Below are 18,259 nucleotides of genomic sequence, written 5' to 3'. Positions count from 1 at the left end.
TGCCAAGCAGGAAACACCATCAGAGCACTCCTGACATATGGTTGTCAAGCCTCTGCTTAAAGACCTCCAAAGAAGGAGACTCCGCCACACTCCTTGGCAGCAAATTCCACTGTCGAACAGCTCTTACAGTCTTTCAACATAGCCCAGTGTTTTTCAAATTTGGATCTCCAGCTGTTGTTGGACTACAACTCCCATGATCCCTGACCAATTGTTCCACTAGCTGGGGATGATGGGAGTTGTAGTCCAGTAACCTTTGGGGAGAGTGCATGCTAGACAGGCTATCCCACTGACTGACTTGTTACAAGCACCACCACGTAGCAAACGAACCCCCTATAAGGAACATGCAAAAACTCTGAACTTCCCAACGCAAGTTTTCACATTTTTTTGTGGTTTATTTTTTTTATTTTTAAGTATGGAGGCTCAAGTATAAGATGTAGATTCCGATTTAAGCATTACAAATAAAATAAAAATAACCGGGGAGGGGTGGGTTTAAAAAATCTTCTGCATTCCATAGAAATCAAAACAAGAGAAGGGATTTGGGGGGCGGGGAACAGAGAAAGCACCTCACTGTCCCCATTAAGAAAGAACATCTTGCAGCCATCACCAACTCAGCAAAATTCCTCGCAGCTCAAAAAGTCGGGGGGTGGGTGGGAGAGAGTTTACTTCAGCCTTCTGCACCCCCCCTCCCGCACAGCCCCCCACCCCCAAACATACATGGAACAATTTCTTTTCCAGTTTTTCGTTTTCCTCTTTCACACACCACAGTATATAATAAAGTTTTTTTGTTGTTTGTTTTGTTTTACATTTTTTACACCAATGTAACAAAAGATGAAAAGAAAAAAGCAGAGGGAGGGGAGGGGGGCGGAAGGAAGGAAGGAGGGAGGGGAAGGGGGGGTAAGACTAACAGAATGGCCTGGTGATTTTATGCATATAGATGGTGGGGTGGGGGCCAGGGGGGAAAAAAACCAGGGCAACAAAATAAACACCACCCCCTCCCGTGGATCTTTTTCTCTCTACAGAAATGCGCTCCGCAAAGTCTCGAGAATTAAAAAAAAATAAAATGGTGCAAATTAAGCCAAGAGAGAGAGAGAGACTGATGAAAGTTTATACAGCTTTATTCATCCAGGGTGGGGTTAGGGAGGGGGTGGGACTTGAGACAGCACTTTGTACGTGGGCATGATGTGATGGAGACGCAGACAGAAAAAAATAGTGGCAGGCGGGTGGTGGGGGAGAGGAGAAAGGGAGAGGGGGGAAAGTTCTCTAAGAAAAAGGAATCTAATGAGAGCATGGCATGTCTCGTTAGCATCGTCAACGGAGCGGGTTTTCTTCGTTTTCGTTTTAGCTTTGCTGCTTCTTCTTCAAAGCCTCCACCAGGTCGATCTTCAGAGCTTCTTGCTTTGATTTGTCCGCAAAAGTCTGCACAGACCTGGAGGGAGAGAACCAGAGGGTTAAAAACCAAGATTGCAGAGTGGCTGATTGGGAAGGGGGCCTTGGATTTGCGTTTTGGGGAGAGAAGAGGCAGAAACCGATACGTTATATAGTTATGAGCCTGCTAAGAGCTCCATTTTCTGGAAGACGACTCTTCTGGCATTCCACAGGTTCCTTGCTAATTGTGACATCTCCCTGAAATCTGTTGAGGCCTCTTCCCAACTGCTGTATGCATTCTGGATTAATTTACATTACTGTGTAATGACTGCCAAGTGTCTTAAAAAGTAGTTGAAAGTCATAGTCCGAAGGATCAAATTTTTCCAAGCGATTCCCTTTAAACCTTCCTTTTTGTAAACTGCTCTGAGGTTGTTGTTTAGCAATTGAGCTGTATATAAATTTTGTGACAGACTGACTGAAGAGGCTAGTAGGTTGCATGAGCCCATGCTGGCTGGGGGAGAAAGCAACAGCCCTCTCATCTACTGTCATGCCTCTGTTACTCAGATAGACTGATGCTGAATGTGGAGGTTCCATGGCACCATCACTGCCGGCAGACAGATCCCCTCCATATCCTAGCAGTGAAGGAGCAGTTGGCCATTATTTCACACCTCCTTAGGTTTCCACAACTCTACTGGAAAACTACTTTGTTCTATCTATCTATCTATCTATCTATCTATCTATCTATCTATCTATCTATCTATCTATCTATCTATCTATTGCTTTAGTAGACAAAATCAAACCCACACACGTTTTTCAGCAGTGTTCCTGAAAGAGAAGGGAAATTTTCTTCCCAGCTGCCATCAAAACAAGCAAGGCATCTCCCTTGACATGGCTCAAGGGTTTCTGTGGCATGTTAGGAGCTTAACTCATGGAAGGTTAAGCCGGCCTGAGGTTAGTCACTGCCATGCAGCCTAAGCAGTTAGAATTCAGAAGAGCAATTCTTTTTTTCCCTTTAAGACAGTGGGGATGAGACTGCACAGTGTTTGATTTGGGCTGGGACTCTTTGGCGAATTGTATTGTTCCTGACAAGAGTCAGGGGAAGGAAGAAATGGCCATAAGTCAGAGCTTGGTTTTTCTACTCCTTTCCCTGTTTTCCCTCAATCCCCAAGCTCTGTGGATTATTGCCACCATTTGTGGTGCTGCAGAACAGCCGGCAGAATCCAGCTTCCGTTTTAAAAAGTGGGGAAAGAGTGAAAACAAGTGCCTAGACCTCAAGAAAAAGGGGGAATAGTTCAGCAGCAACCTGCAACTAAATTTGTATTCTGCAAAAGTCCAAAAGAATAAAAAACAATGCCCAAATGAATTTAAGTGGTGTATGCAGAATTCAGGACAGCGGGCTTCATTTTAACTTTTATAAAGCCAAGTTTCTAGTCCACAGTGCTGGTAAGAGAAGCCCAAACGTTTGTGAGCAATGCCTGCTGAAATCTTGGAAGGGAGGCTTGAAGGAGGTGGAGTTTCAGCACCCCACACAGCTCCTTGCTGCCCCTCATCGAATCAACTGATAGGGTTTTCTGTGGAATTTCTAACAGTTAACCAAGTTCCACTTTTTAAAAAAGGAAGGGATGGTGGTGTTACATTTACAAAGAATTTGCTGGCGTTCCTGCATGGTGTACACTCAGCCCTTATGGCGTGGTTTCTTTCCCCACCCATGCACAGACTGATAAAATCACACACACACACAATTTATTTTTAACATACCAGGTGCAAGAAACTCCAAAACAGTGGGCAAGTAAGAACAAATCAAGCCTTTGGAAGAAAGGGACAGTGAGAGCGAGACAACGGGCCCTGGCATGTTCTAACTGGTTCAAGTTAGAGGTTAGGGGGTTAGTTTGTGTGAGGGCAGAGAGAGCCCCAACATGCGCTCACGGAAGGCAGGATTCGCCCGGCCAAAGTTAAGTGCTGTTTTAGTGCCAAGTGGTGCACTTTGCAGGCTGGAGGGAGGCCAAGGGGGAATACCTGGGCCGGCTTAGTTATCCGGCTGAATGTACATCTGGCGCTGGGTCAGGACTTGGGAGAGCTCCCTCTGCAACTGCTTATACTTTTGGTTGTCGGGAATAGCATCAATAGATCTAGAGAGGAGCAGGTGCGGAAATGGAAAAAGGGAAGAGAAGCAGAGGAAGTAAAAGAACAGGTCAGAAGAGTTGGAGAAACAAAAGCAGAATGGGGGGGCACTGGAGTTGCAGGACAGAGAGAACACGGCAGGTAGAAATAATTGAGTGGGAGAAAAGGGGAGACAGACGACGTTGCTTTCAGGTAGCAAAGGCAGAGAGGAAGGAGTTCATCGTCAACTGATGCTTCTTTTAGTTTGGAAATCGGATGACACACAGCTTGGGGGTGCCTGGGAAGCAGCTGCTTCTAAAGTAGCAAGCTGCCAAGTCACACAGGGTGCTTCTTCAAAGAGGAAGCTCTTTGTGCTACCTTGAAGCCTGCTATCTGAAACCTTTGCCACATCAGTGTTGCAAATGCAGCTGGGAGAGGGTGGGGATAACAAAAACCTAAGATTAGCTCAGAAGAATTTAACAGAACAGGGCACTCTTAACGGTAGGATAGAGGTGAAATTCCAGTTGGTGCTTGTAGTGGGCTTGAAATGCAGGGAACCAGGACTACATAGCATTGCTAAAATGTGCTGCGGTTCAACACATTCCTCAAAGAGAAATGCCTTTTTTTAATGATGGAACTAATTCATGGGAGTCAAGAGGGTGGAGGGAGGGGAGAAGAACAACAACCGCAAAGTTGCAGTCCACCCCTTACCTCAGTCCGTTGACAATGTCCTTCGTTTTCCCAAAATAAATCTCATTCAGCGTACTTCTGATTTTATTCTCCATGTCCTAGAAATGGGGTGGAGGAGAGGGAGAGAGAGAGAGAGAATCCACAGTCAGTTCAAAGTGCTAGTTTCCACCCTGGAGGAAGCAGTAGAAGCAAGGTAGAGGGCCTGGAAGATGAACCATCACAGGAACACACCTGTGAAAAGCTTTCAGGTGAAAAGGAACCAGGTGGCGCCTTTCCCCTTAAAAACAGAACTGCTTTGCTCTGTGTTGCAGCATGGCGCCCCCTCAGACACCCCATTGGTACACACTGAAGCCCACACCCCCATCCAAGTACAGTGGTACCTCGGGTAACATTCAGGTTACAGACTCCGCTAACCCAGAAATAGTACCTCAGGTTAAGAACTGTGCTTCAGAATGAGAACAGAAATCGTGCAGCAGCAGCAGGAGGCCCCATTAGCTAAAGTGGTGCTTGAGGTTAAGAACAGTTTCAGGTTAAGAACAGACCTCCAGAACGAATTAAGTACTGAACCTGAGGTACCACTGTATTTTAAAAATAAAAGCCTCCTTTTTGCCTTGTAATGGCTGGCAGGATGGATGTACAGTGGTAAGTACTTAATTCGTTCTAGAGGTCCATTCTTAACCTGAAGCACCACTTTAGCTAATGGGGCCTCCCGCTGCCGCCACACCACCGGAGCACGATTTCTGTTCCCATCCTGAAGCAACGTTCTTCACCCAAGGTACTATTTCTGAGTTAGCGGAGTCTGTAACATGAAGTGTATGTAACCCAAGGTACCACTGTACTGAAATAAAAAAACATTTAAACTGGCAAGGGGAAAAGGCCAGTTTAAACCACAGAATCATTTTGAGGAGACGATGGTCTTAATGGGGCTTATTGCCTTTGGCAAGAAAAAATAAACCCCAAAGTGGCATGTTTAAAATAAATGAGAGAGAAGAAAGGGAACTGAAAAACAAATGTGTAAGAATAAACATTAAGGTTTTAAAACAAGAGAGAAAGTTGTAATTCCTGCCACTAGAGGGCAGCAGGCACCCATGCAAACAAACTCCCGCTGCAACACAAGTCAGGAATTGTGGATCCATCTGCACCACACATTTAAAAAAGTATCGTACCACTTTCAATAGCCGAGGCTTTCCACAAAGAAATCTGGGAGCTGTAGCCTGTTAAGGGTGCTGAGAGGTGTCAGGAGATCCCCTATTCCCCTCGCAGAGCTACAATTCCCAGAGCGGTTTAACAATCAAGCCCTCTTCCCTGGGAACTGTAGCTCTCAGCTCCTTTAAGAGGCTCCCAGGATTCCTTGGGAGACACCATGGCAGTGGCATGAGACTGCTTTGAATGCATGGTGCAGTTGGGGCCTATACAACCTCAAAGATGAGGTTGGGTTTAAGTCTAGCTGGATCCCCACAGTCAAGCAAACAAGTGGGGTGACTGAGGATCTTTTAACCATTGAAGGCTGTGCTAGGCAGGAGAAAAGAGAGGGAGACAACAGTATAATGGATTGGAGTCTTCACTGAGCCATTTATGCCTGGGGCAAGCCTTTCTTTCTCTCCTTAACCAGCCTCCGAGGGGAATTGTGCAGGTAAAATGGGAAGGGGGGATGTAACCTGGCCAAGTGTGCCACCCTGACTCCCCCCTGATCTTTTTAAATGCAAAAACGGACAAAAAAGTTGGGAGTCCCAAAAAGCAACGCTTCCCCAAAATGAACAAGATGCTCTTCCACTCTGTCTCATTTGCCCTTTCAAGTCTGCCCCAGCCTTGGCAATCAGGATGAGGCCAAGGGACACAGCCAACAGACATGCTTGACATTTTTGGAGAGAAAGGAGGCGCCTACTTGCCGGGCGGTGTGACCTTTAAAAGAACAGCATCCAGTGGGAGCCATATATTTTGAGAGAAAGGAGGGAGGGAGGGCATGGCTGTTTTACAGGTATGATGAACTAGCATGCCAGGGAGAGAGTCCAAGAGGGTGCTAGTTCATCATACCTGTAAAACAGGATCTAAGCACAAGAGCACTCGCTCCCCTCCGGAGGTGATGAGAAGCACTTTTGCCTCCAACTCTGCATGTAGAGCAGGGGTTGACAACCTGCAGCCCATGGGCCACAAGTTTAAACGGCCCATGAGCTGCCCCAAAACTGAGCCACCCACTCGGTGAGTCCCCGCGCGCTGCAATAAACCAGCACAGCACGGAGCGGGGACTCGCTTTCGTGGTACCGAAAATTGTGTCTGCGCAGATGCCGGAAATCGTGTCTGCGCAGGCGCGATCCAGCCCACGGAGCGATCTCCGCGGGAGTGAACTGGCCCAGGTGAGGTAAACCTTGCTGACCCCTGATGTAGAGCATAGCCTTCATAGCTAGTAGCCATCAAGAGCTTCCCCCCACCCTGTTAATTTAATTTCAACAGGTCAACACTGAGTTGAACTTAGCTGGATACAACCCAGAGTGTGGTATCTGGGTGCAAACCGGCATACTCTAAGGATCTCATTTCTTGCTTTTTTAGAAAATGGAAGTTACTAGTCCTCAAGGCTAACTTAAGGTTCATTCATTTCAACTGGTCTCCCCCAAGATGACCTTTGTTAGATACAACCCAAAGTGTGGGATCTGGCTGCAAACCAGTGCAGTCTGAGAATCTCTCTCATTTCTTTTTTTTTTTTAAATGGAAGTTACTAGTCCTCAAGACTAATGTTCATTTCATCAGACCTACCCTGAAGTATAATTTAATTGGCTACAACCTCGAAAATTTAAATAAAGGACACAAAATGGTAGAATTTAAGTTTCCACAAGATGCAAAAATAACCAGCAAGGGGGCTGGGCTCTAGCTGTAGATGCGTTAGCTGAAGCCAAAAAGTTCCATTTAGCCACCATATAGGAGAGCAGTAAGCAAATTGTTAAATTTGGGCTGATTTGGCCCATGGGCTGCTAGGTGCAAGATGAAGGTGGATGAACTTCAGGGAGGAAATGGGGGCCTTCCACCCCACATGAAGACTCAACTCAACTGCCCCGGCCTCTTGGGAGACTGGGGGGTCGGGGGTCGGCAACAGGGTAGAAAAGGGCACCCTGAATCTTGACTCCCTTCCCACCCACCTTGTCAGGACCTACCTCTACCAAGCGCCCAATGTTGGCTATGTGTGGAGAGGAGTCGCTCACAGTCTCGTCTTTTTCCATCTGGAACAGGGAAGGAAGAAAGATCTGGTTAAGAGGGAAGTCAACACCGCAGAGGTTATGCTGGTTAGAGCTCACCTGTTTGGGAGTCTGGAAGGAGGAAGAACACTGGGGATAGAGGACAGAAAGGGAAGGCTGCTTGATGCATTGCCCAGGACCGGCTTGAGGGCCAGAGAACGGTGGCGCCTTCACTTGGCTGTATAACATGAGTGAAACTGCTGCCGCTCCTGAGTCCCTCCACCACCAAAGCCTGGCACGCTGAGCAGTTCAACAAAGCCCCAATGCTCTTCCGGCTTCAATGTGAGCCTGAGAGGCAGTGGGGCTCACTCATTGTGTAGGGCTGGGCTATGTATCTTGGATGCTTCTTCCTCCCCTAAGGTGGGAAGCAGCAGCCAATATACAACAACAACAACATTATTATTTATACCAACAACAACGTTATTATTTATACCCCGCCCATCTGGTTTCCCCAGCCACTCTGGGCGGCTCCCAACAGAATATTAAAAACACGATAAAACATCAAACATTGAAACCTTCCCTAAACAGGGCTGCCTTCAGATGTCTTCTAAAAGTCAGATAGTTGTTTATTTCCTTGATATCTGATGGAAGGGCGTTCCACAGGGCAGGCGCCACTACTGAGAAGGCCCTCTGCCTGGTTCCCTGTAGCCTCACTTCTCGCAGCAAAGGGAACCACAAGAAGGCCCCTCGGAGCTGGACCTCAGTTGTCCGGGCTGAACAATGGAGGTGGAGACACTCCTTCAGATATAATGGACCGAGGCTGTTTAGGGCTTTAAAGGTCAGCACCATCCCTTTGAATTGTGCTCGGAAACGTACTGGGAGCCAATGTAGGCATTCCAGCATCATGATATATCAGCATATCGTGGTATTTAGCAGCTGATATATCGCAATGTTGAAAGTCAGGTATTCCCCAGCCCTGTTAGTAGGCAGTTCCCTAGACCAGATGGATGGATGAAGAGCAGTATACAAATTGAATTAACAACAATAATAACAACTACTTAAGGAAAGGGCTGTAGCTCAGTGGTAGAACTTCTCTTTTCCATGTAGAAGGTCCCAGGTTCAATCCCTGACATCTCCAGGTAGAGTTGGGAGAGACCCTGGTCTGAATACCAGGGCAGCCACCACCAGTTAATGGGTAGTACTGCCCCCTGGGGGCAGGTGGGATTACCTACAGAGGTGCTAAGAGGCAGGGGGCGCTGAAGCCAGACTTTGGAAAGCTGGTATCGCTGGATCAACTTCATCCATTTTGTTGCATTCATTAAACTGAACAGTTTTAAACTGGATTTTGAATAAGTGTGCAATTCATAATTGTTCACCAATCAGAAATTTTTTGTTACAGTGGTATCTCGGGTTACATACGCTTCAGGTTACATACGCTTCAGGTTACAGACTCTGCTAACCCAGAAATAGTGCTTCAGGTTAAGAACTTTGCTTCAGGATGAGAACAGAAATCGTGCTCCAGGGGCGCAGCAGCAGGCCCCATTAGCTAAAGTGGTGCTTCAGGTTAAGAACAGTTTCAGGTTAAGTACGGACCTCCGGAACGAATTAAGTACTTAACCCGAGGTACCACTGTATTTTCTTCCTTCATGGGCTGTGCACACCGCTTTTCCAAATAATGCTTTTTATGGAGGGTAGTGTAGGGGGAGGGACGCGGGTGGTGCTGTGGGTTAAACCACAGAGCCTAGGGCTTGCCGATCAGAAGGTCGGCGGTTCGAATCCCCGCCACAGGGTGAGCTCCTGTTGCTCCTGCCAACCTAGCAGTTCGAAAGCATGTCAAAATACAAGTAGATAAATAGGTACCACTCCGGCGGGAAGGTAAACGGCGTTTCCGTGCGCTGCTCTGGTTCACCAGAAGCGGCTTAGTCCTGCTGCCACATGACCCGGAAGCTGTACGCTGGCTCCCTCGGCCAATAAAGCAAGATGAGCACCACAACCCCAGTCTCGGCCATGACTGGACCTAATGGTCAGGGGTCATTTTACCTTAGTGTAGGGGAAAGTGGGGATCGGTTTGTGAAACTAGAGTTGGCCCCCAAAAAGCCTGGGGAACTACCAGTACCGCTCCTGAGCTAGATGCCCCAAAGGGCTGACTCTGCATAAAGCTGTCATTTTGCATGACTCAGGAGGTGTGAGATCACTGCGTAATTTTGCCAGCAGTTTTATCGGACTCATTTCCGGAGCCATCAAGGTGCGGCACACAAGCAAACGAAAACAAGATTAATGATAATTGCAACGTTGTCTGAAATGCATCGGCACTAAGATAACATGATTTCAGACTCATAAACACACACACGCACGCAACAGCAGGAGTAGATTCAGACACAGCCTAAGCTAAGCAACAGCGAATCTGGGGGTCACCTGCATGTGAGAAGTGGGCATGCAGGCAGGTACCAGCTCGTTTTGTTTACAGTAAATCAAATGCAAGTAAGAGACGACGTGAAAAAAGTTCATTATAAAATCATGCATGGCATGGAGAAAGTAGATTGTGTTGTCCCCCCCCCCGTCCCCCTCTAGAGCTTGGGGGTGTCCAATAAAGCTGTATGTTGGATTCACGACACTTTTGTCACGCAGCGCAGGGACAAACTATGAAACTCATTCCTGCAGATGGCAGCAGTCGCCACCAACCTGGATGGCTTTAAATGAGGACTGGGCAAATTCATGGACGATTAGTACAGTCATACCTCATGTTACGCCCACTTCATGTTACGTTCTTTCAGGTTACGTCCCGTGGCGACCCGGAAGTACCGGAAAGGGTTACTTTCGGCTTTCACCGCTCGCGCATGCGCAGAAGAGCAAAATGACGTCACACGCATGCGCAGAAGCGGCAAATTGCAACCTGCAAGTGCGCAGACGCGCCACTGCGGGTTGCGTTCTTTTCATGTTGCGAATGGGCCTCTGGAATGGATCCCGTTCGCACCAGAGGTACCACTGTACAGTCGTACCTTGGTTTTTGAACAGCTTAGTTCTTGAATGCTGCAAACCCGGAAGTGACTGTTCCGGTTTGCGAACTATTTTTGGAAGCTGAACGGACTTCCAGAATGGATTCCATTCGACTTCCAAGGTACGACTGTGTTATGAGTGTCTACTAGTCATGAGGGCTATGCTCCGCCTCTGCAGCTGGAGGCAGCAAATACTTCTGAATGGAAGTTGGTGGAAACCAGGGGAGCAAGAGAGGGGTCCTGCTGGTGGGCTTTGCATTGGGGCATCTGATTGGCCACTGTGAGACGAGGATGCTGGACTAGGCGGGCTTGCTGGCCTGATCCAGTGGGCTCTTTTATGTTCTTATGCTGTGCTGGACAAAGCCCTTTGAGAAAAAAGAACTCTCGGGTCAAGACAACCAAGGGGTTTCAAAAGAGGCTTCTGATCGTCCCTGGAAGACTCTCACCCAGCTGTTTGGAGCTCCCCCAGAACCACGGGACGGGAAGTTTGCAGGGGGGAGTGGAGGAGAGAGGCACTTGCAGGTCTTTCTCCCTCTGCTTGCAAAACTAGCTCGGGGGGGGGGGGGAGAGACCAGCGCAAGCCAAGTGTGTCTGCTGGGCCCGACGGGGCGTGTAATTTAGTCAGAGCCTCCGAGGCAAGATGTGACCTGCACGGTGGCAAGGCGCCAGCTCCAATTAGCTGGCCCTAGTTCGTTTTTGACATACAAAAGGGAAATTGGTGAATGGCGGGGGGAGAGATTACGGCCTCCGTTTTGTTTAGGATTTTTGCACTGGAAGAGAATGCAGAATCTGCAAGGCGAGGTTGTGGGGCCCTGCTGTGAGCATGGGGAGCGGGCGGAAAGGGAGGGTGCCCACAGTCCCTTGGGAGTTTCCGCTCTCTACATGCAAAAACGCACACACTCACACACAGAACCACTTCCCACACCTGGACACCCTGCTGGCAAGAGCCGCAGGAGCTGGAAAGAAATTTTCACGTATGGTGCAGATATTATGGCACTGCTCTGAAGGGCCCCCACTGAAAGGAATCTGCCCCCCCCCCCGTATTTCCTGAGCAGCCCAGGTGTTCCAAGGGGCCATGTGTATGTACACACAAACACAAGGGTGTGTGCCCCTGCTCGCTCAGCATGCCAACCTCCCTGCCACTCCTTAAACATCAACCCCTTAGAGCGTCCTCTTCCCACCTCAGGCAAAAGCTAAGCTACCTTTTACCTTTCCAGACCCATTTTTGAAGCCACCTCTCTCTTCTGTTTGCCAGACCTGCTTTGCACCCCCATTTCCAACTCAGGGCCTACTCTGAGTAGGACTGGCATTCACTAGGATAGAACCCAGAGCACAGTAACTGGGTGCAAACAGCCACACCCTGAAAATCTCATTTTATGTTGTTGCTGTTGTTTTTTTTTTAAATGGGAGTTACTAATCGTCAAGGATCATAAAGGTCCCTTAATTTCAACAGTCTATGCTGAGCAGGACTTAACTGGAGACAACCCATAACCATCCAGTTTGTGTTTATATTTTGTATTTATTTTTTTAAAGTATACAACTAGCAAAAACCTGAGGGGGCAAAAGGAACAAGATTTCTCCCTCCCTCTTTCCCTCCCACAGCATGCCATGAACTTCCTCTTCCACTATCTCACAACTGGGTTGTTCCAGCTGCCTCTCTCGCCCTCATAAAGGGGAGGGAGTGACTCACCCACCTTGTGACTGGGCTAGAGACCTGCCCCCTGTCAGCTCATGCTGTGCCCCCTCCCCAATTCTCCCCTACCACCCATTGTCTTATTATCCAGTCACCAGAGGAACGGAAAGGCCAGAATGTTCACATGGAGAAACAGGAGGAATTCCCTGGCTGGGGCAGCGGATCTCAACCTTACTTTAGCAATTCCTCTCTTGCTCGGCAAACAGGGGGAGAGTTTCTCCCCCTACCGCCCACCGGCAGCAGGAAACTGGGGCACCCGAGAGCCTGAGCACAGAGCGTGTGACGCGCTGCAACTTCAGATCCCTCTGGCGGAAGGCGCAAACCCCCTTTTCCACCTGCCACGACCCCACCTCACAAAGTCCACCATTGGTCTTCCACTTCACCCGAGGACGACACCTGGAGCTCTGCGGGATGGGCCTCAATTTGAAAGTGAAACCCTGGTGAAAATCTACAACAGCAGAGAGTAGGCAGAACAGCGCTCTCCCCGTTACGGTGTGGCCCGGAGTGATTTATGGCCTGGCCTTCCGTTGTGGAAGGAAGGATGCTCTCTCTGTGTGTCTGAGTGTGCAAATAAAGGCAGAGCCCACACCCTGACATAAAATTCACCTCTGCTACCTAAGACTTCCATACAAAAGAAGCGTGGCTGCCATGATGTTGTTCTAACCCCTGTCGGCGCAGGAAGGCGGCTGAATTTAATTAATTTCATAAAATTTATATGGAAAAGTTAGTGGGAAGTGGCTTTTCAGCGGGCACCCAGGAATGGGCAACAGGAGGCTCAACCAGATAGACCCCTCTGGACTTTCCTTATGTACCTACAAGTAACAGCAGGGGAGGGAAAGTTATACCGAGTTAATCCATCTAGCTCTGTACAGTCTGCACTGGCTGGCAGTGGCTCGCCAGGGTTTCAAGGCAGGAGATATTCTCAGCCACACCTGGAGATGCCAGCGCAGATTGTACCGGGGACCTTCTGCATGCAAAGCAGGTGCTCCACTGCTGAGCTACGCCTGTTCCTTCAAGACATAGGAAGCTGCCTTATACTGAGCCAGACCCTTGGAGGTGAGGCCAGGGATTGAACTTTGGGACCTTCTGCATGCCAGGCAAATGCTCTACCACTGAGCTACAGCCCTGCACTTAAGACACAGTAGCACTGGAAGCTGCCTTATGCAGAGTGGGGCCCGTCAGTCACGATTCTCCAGGGTTTCAGACAAGGAGCCTCTCCTAGCCACACCTGTAGATACTAGGGACTGAACCTGGGACCCTCGGCCGACAAAGCATGCACTTCATGACTCCTTGCAAGTTTCATAGTTAAGATCGCTTCTCCCCCAAAAAAATTAGGAAGGAAGGAAGGAAGGAAGGAAGGAAGGAAGGAAGGAAGGAAGGAAGGAATGCTCTTGTACCTGTCTGGTGAGGCTGCCCCCAAGGTTCATAGTGCCAGAGCCGGTTTTGTTCGTCTGCAGCCAGAGCATCACTGTGGAGGTCAGCTTGTAATGGGCAGTGCGGCCACTGGATTTCTCCTGGAGGGAAGGGGGGGAAAGAGTTACCTCTCTTGAAAATGGATAGCTATTGAATAAAAGCCAGCCGCCTGTCTCTTCCCCCTCCCCACATCAGGGTTGCTCTGGTGCTGGTGCGCCATCTATTTTCTTCCCTGCAGGCTGCAAGGGGTCAACAACCTCCCCCACCCCCAATGGGTTAGAGCATCTCTATCCTGCCCATCTCCTGAAAGCCCCCAGAATGCCTTTGGTTTTCAATTGGCTCTACTGAACCAAGAAAAGATGTGTTTTTCTTTTGCGCTCGGGAGTCATCAATCTGCTGACCCAGAAGGATGTTGCCTGTCACTGGAACAAGTACCTGTGGCTTTTAATAAGCACCTGCTTTTAAAAGGAACATTTTTATACTTTTTTGGGGGGGGATCTGGGAGCATCTTTTTCAGTTGTAGGCAGTCAAATTCTGCTTGTCTCCCCAGAATACCCAGGGCCTGTTTTAAACCATCCAACTGGGAAAATAGACCTGGAGGCTGAAATTATAGAATGACAGCTGCGGGGAGAAACAGCAGCAATTCACGGGCCTTTAAGAGAGCTTTTGGGTTTGCTGATCTGACTTTACCTTTCCCCCCAAACGGCTTCGGAGCGGTTTCCAATATTAATAGGAGGGTGTGTAATTTTTTTGCAGAGGGGAGGCAGTGAGGGGGAGATCAAGAGCAGCGGTGGCAGGGGGAGTTTATGAGCCTGAAACAATATCGCATTGTTTGGCTGAGCACCTGCACTCATTAGCCGCCTGGAATTTAACAAGGACTTTTCTCCCCTCCTCAGGAACTGCAAGTTGCCCGAGAGAGAGAGAGAGAGAGACCGACCAACCAACCAACCAGGCCGTACCTGAACTTCCACCACATGGATGGAATCCCAGCACCCCTTGATCTTCTTTGATCCATCGCCAGCTTTCTTAATTAGAATCACGCCAGCAAATCCGTGATCCAGATCCCAGAGGTAGACGGAGGAAACACCCCCTTCAAAATACCTGCAATCAAAACAGAGAGAGACCAGCTGATCAGCTTTGTTAGGAGCAGAACAGGGCAGAACAAAGCATCATCACTCCATCACCATTTATTATAAATATCTATGTATGTATATATTTGTATGTGCATTCTGCATGCATATGCATGTATGTATATAAAGATCAGCTCCAAAGACGCACAGCTAAGTGTCTGGTGTAAATTGATAGTAAATTGACAGACCAGGTGAAGCAGTTTCCTGAAAAATCTCTTTTTTATTTTTTATTTTAAAGCAAGTTTCTAGCCCTCATGCAGCTGTGCCTCCTGAAATCTCCATAATTCTTTTTTTTGGGGGGGGGGTGTTAGCAAGGAAGGATTCCAGTGGGCAGGGGCTTCAGTGCTCAGCAAACCTCCCACCACCATAGTTTGACTCCGTAGGACGGCTTGGAGAACCTTTTTCAGCAAAGAGTTGTGCAGTGGAAGGCAACTCCCTCCATTCTGTCATTGTCAGGATCCCACTCAAACCTGCACAATGCCATCGACTCCAATTAATGGCAACAAGCTGTTAAAGAGCACAGCTGAAACTTAAAACCAGCATTTTTACAGCTCAGTTCTTCCCAAGCTCTCTTTTCTCTCGTCGCTGCTAAACAGTGTGGGCTGGGAGACTCTCTTCCTCCCCTCCGCCCACCTTTTTACAGTGAGGTTGCCTAATTAAGACTAAAGGGAACAAGAGGTACGTGGCAGCCTGGCTCTGCAGGCCCTCCGTTGTGTGTGGGGGGGGGGGGGGAGAGAGAGAGAGAGAGGCGATATTTTGATTTATTGCAGATTTGCAACCAAGTCGAAAGCCTCTGCAGAACAGAGGTCCCATGACTGGGTTTAAATGTTCCTCCACCTGGCGTCCAGTGTGGAATGCAGAGAGCTGGTTCAAACTGTGAATGCCATTTCTCTTGTGCCTGCAAAAAGTTTGGGAGGTTTTTCTGTTTTTGTTTTCTGCAAAAGCTGCTACACTTGAGCTGCTTTGTACGTGAGCCTCTCACACCTGCTCTTCTGCTGACCTAGTTGACACCTTTGCTGGTATCTCTTGCACACTGCCCTAAACACTGCAGGCAAAGTCTGGCCGACAGAATTCCTGGGCGCTCTGTCTGGCGCATGCTGAAGCCTTCACGGAAACACCCACACGCACCCACACCTCCATTCAAGGCAACCTGAGTGCAAACAACGGAGGGTGTCAGGACTGAAGGGTTGTCTGAATCTGACCCTGCAGAACCGAGGCAGCACGGAATCCACCCACAAACGGGTGTTTGTTGAGTTGTTCCTGAGGACAGTAACAAATTGGGGTAGGGGAATGGAAAGATAAGGGTATACTAATTCATGCACATTGTGGAAAAGTAACTTTTCCTTCTTCTCATATATAAAACCCTCGAACTGGGGAGTTTGTCTGGGGGTGGGTTGAGGTAAAACAAAACAAAGACTCCTTCCGCCTCCCCCCTTTTTAACAACGCAGTTTGTCGGATTTGCCGCAATGACTGTTAGATGGCTTTAAGAAGAGGGATTTAAAAAGCCGTGGAAGCAGAGGGCAGATCTAGCAATGGCTATTAGGCCATGATAGAGAAATTGAACTTCTATGTTCACAGGCAGCGTCCCTTGGGATGCCAGATGCTGGTGCAAAGCCTGGTCAAGTCTGAAGTGTCTGTGGAAGGTAGGAAGAGAGGGCTATGACACTCAAGTTCCGCCTATGGGCTTCCTAGAATCATCTGGTTAGGGTCAGTGTGGGACGCAGGATACTGGATCCCAACTGGGTCCAAATCCAGCAGGGCTCTTTGAATGTTCTCAAGCATGAAACCTAAAGGGACACTCTGCATAATAATTTTATGATGTGGGGGGCTGTTGCCTTCATATTCCTGCTTCTGGCCTTCCCAGAAGCAACTGGAGGGCCACTGCAGGGAGCTAGACAGGATGAAACCATCTTGGTCTAATCCAGCAAAACTTTTAGGCGTGGCTTGCAATGGTCAAAATAGATCCTGCAAGCCTGCCCACCACCACTGCAGATCAGTTAGCTTCAGCTGAATAATTGTTAAATAGCAAAAGGCTCCTTGTCAGCACAAAGAATATCTGCACTGAGTCAGGCAGAGGCCATTCACAACAGATGCTCTACCACTTCCCCCTAAAAATAAAGCAGGATTCTAGCCCTCATGGTTCAGAATAAAGGGGGCAATTTAAATAGAAACATAGGGATTTGCCTTCTGGAGTGTCAGATGGCAAGTCTGTTGAGTTCAATACTGTCTATACTGACTGGCAGCGGCTCTCCAGGGTTTCAGGTGGGGTCCTCCCCAGCCATACCTGGAGACTTCAGGTATTGAAATCAGGACCTTCTGCACACAAAGCATGTGCTGAAGTACAGCCCGACAGAGAGCAGGCTTTCTTCCCCACCCCGCAAATAAGCCACGTTGAATGCAAGAAAGAAGTCCGTCTCCCACTTCACCCCGAAAACAAAACATACGACCAAAATCTATTCAGAAATTTAGGAACGACTGGTTTACGGCCTCCCTCCCAAACCAGCCTTCTCCATTTGTTGCAATTACACATTTTACCAGGTTGTTCGGAGAACGAGACATTAATTAGGAGGCGAAGGGGTCCACTACAAGGAATACCCCATACCTTACAAATCTGTACTTTGATCCTAATGACATGAAATGGGGGGGGAGAGAGAAAGGCGCTCTAATTTTTACACGCTTCACATTTATGAGATTCTGCATAAAGGCTTTTGCGGGCATATTTTAAGAACGTGCTAAAACGTTGTCCGAGACCACATAAAGCCGTCGGAGGGAATGCTTCCAGCCAGAACTAACAAGCGCACACATGGAAACACTCAGGACGGCCTTTGTACCTTTAATGAATCAAATCTAGCATTAATATTGTTTTAAATACTAACATGCTATTTCAAGTTGCTTTGGAGCTGACTGGAGCTAGTGCCTCAGGTCCATCCCGCTGGGCAGGGGGGATGTGGCCGGCAAGGCAAACCCCCCCCCCCAAACCCCAGCCAAGTTGCTGTTCTGTGGCTTGGAACCACGCTGATCTCTGAGTGCCGGCACTGGCTCAGTGTGCTGGGTTTTTTTCCTGCCGTTGCAAATGTTGGAAGGCTCCGGTTTTCTTTCCCAGTGCTGAATTCATGGAGGAGAGGGGCTACCTACTAGCCACAATTGCCATCTTCTGCTGCCACAGTTGGGAGACAGCAATGCTCCTGAATAGGGACGCGGGTGGCGCTGTGGGTTAAACCACAGAGCCTAGGACTTGCCGATCAGAAGGTCGGCGGTTCGAATCCCCGCCACAGGGTGAGCTCTTGTTCCGTCCCTGCTCCTGCCAACCTAGCAGTTCGGAAGCACGTCAAAGTGCAAGTAGATAAATGGGTACCGCTCTAGCAGGAAGGTAAACGGCGTTTCTGTGCGCTGCTCTGCTTCGCCAGAAGCGGCTTAGTCATGCTGGCCACATGACCTGGAAGCTGTACGCCGTCTCCCTCGGCCAATAAAGCGAGATGAGCGCCACAACCCTGGAGTGGGTCACGACTGGACCTAATGGTCAGGGGTCCCTTTACCTTTATAATGCTTCTGAATAGCAGTTGCTGGAAACCACAGGAAAGTGAGGGGGTCTTGTGCTTGAATTCTGCTTGGTTTCTCACAGGCATCTGGTTGGCCACTGTGAGAAGAGGATGCTGGGTCAGGTGGGCCACTGGCCTGATCCAGCAGGGGAACTCCTCATTTAC

At 48.7% G+C, this 18,259-nt stretch overlaps 1 protein-coding gene across 2 annotated transcripts in view; it reads right to left on the bottom strand.

Annotated features, from left to right (window-relative positions):
* Positions 1-371: 371 nt before the first annotated feature.
* Positions 372-18,259, bottom strand: part of CAPZB (capping actin protein of muscle Z-line subunit beta) — a 68,788-nt gene continuing 50,900 nt past the window's right edge. The window contains exons 5-10 of one of the 2 annotated variants that reach the window (XM_083512715.1): positions 14,384-14,525; positions 13,409-13,525; positions 7,302-7,367; positions 4,177-4,253; positions 3,382-3,494; positions 372-1,426 (exon numbers count right to left, since the gene is read on the bottom strand). In XM_083512715.1, coding sequence (XP_083368841.1) covers positions 3,392-3,494; positions 4,177-4,253; positions 7,302-7,367; positions 13,409-13,525; positions 14,384-14,525 — 505 coding nt within the window. In that variant the 3' untranslated portion in view covers positions 372-1,426; positions 3,382-3,391. The remainder of the gene's footprint in view (positions 1,427-3,381; positions 3,495-4,176; positions 4,254-7,301; positions 7,368-13,408; positions 13,526-14,383; positions 14,526-18,259) is intronic. The other variant, XM_083512716.1, reaches the window with a different exon arrangement.

This window comes from Podarcis liolepis (assembly GCF_965112155.1).
Source record: "Podarcis liolepis genome assembly, chromosome: 7".
Classification (NCBI taxonomy): domain Eukaryota; kingdom Metazoa; phylum Chordata; class Lepidosauria; order Squamata; family Lacertidae; genus Podarcis; species Podarcis liolepis.
This window is presented reverse-complemented; position numbering and strand designations above follow the sequence as displayed.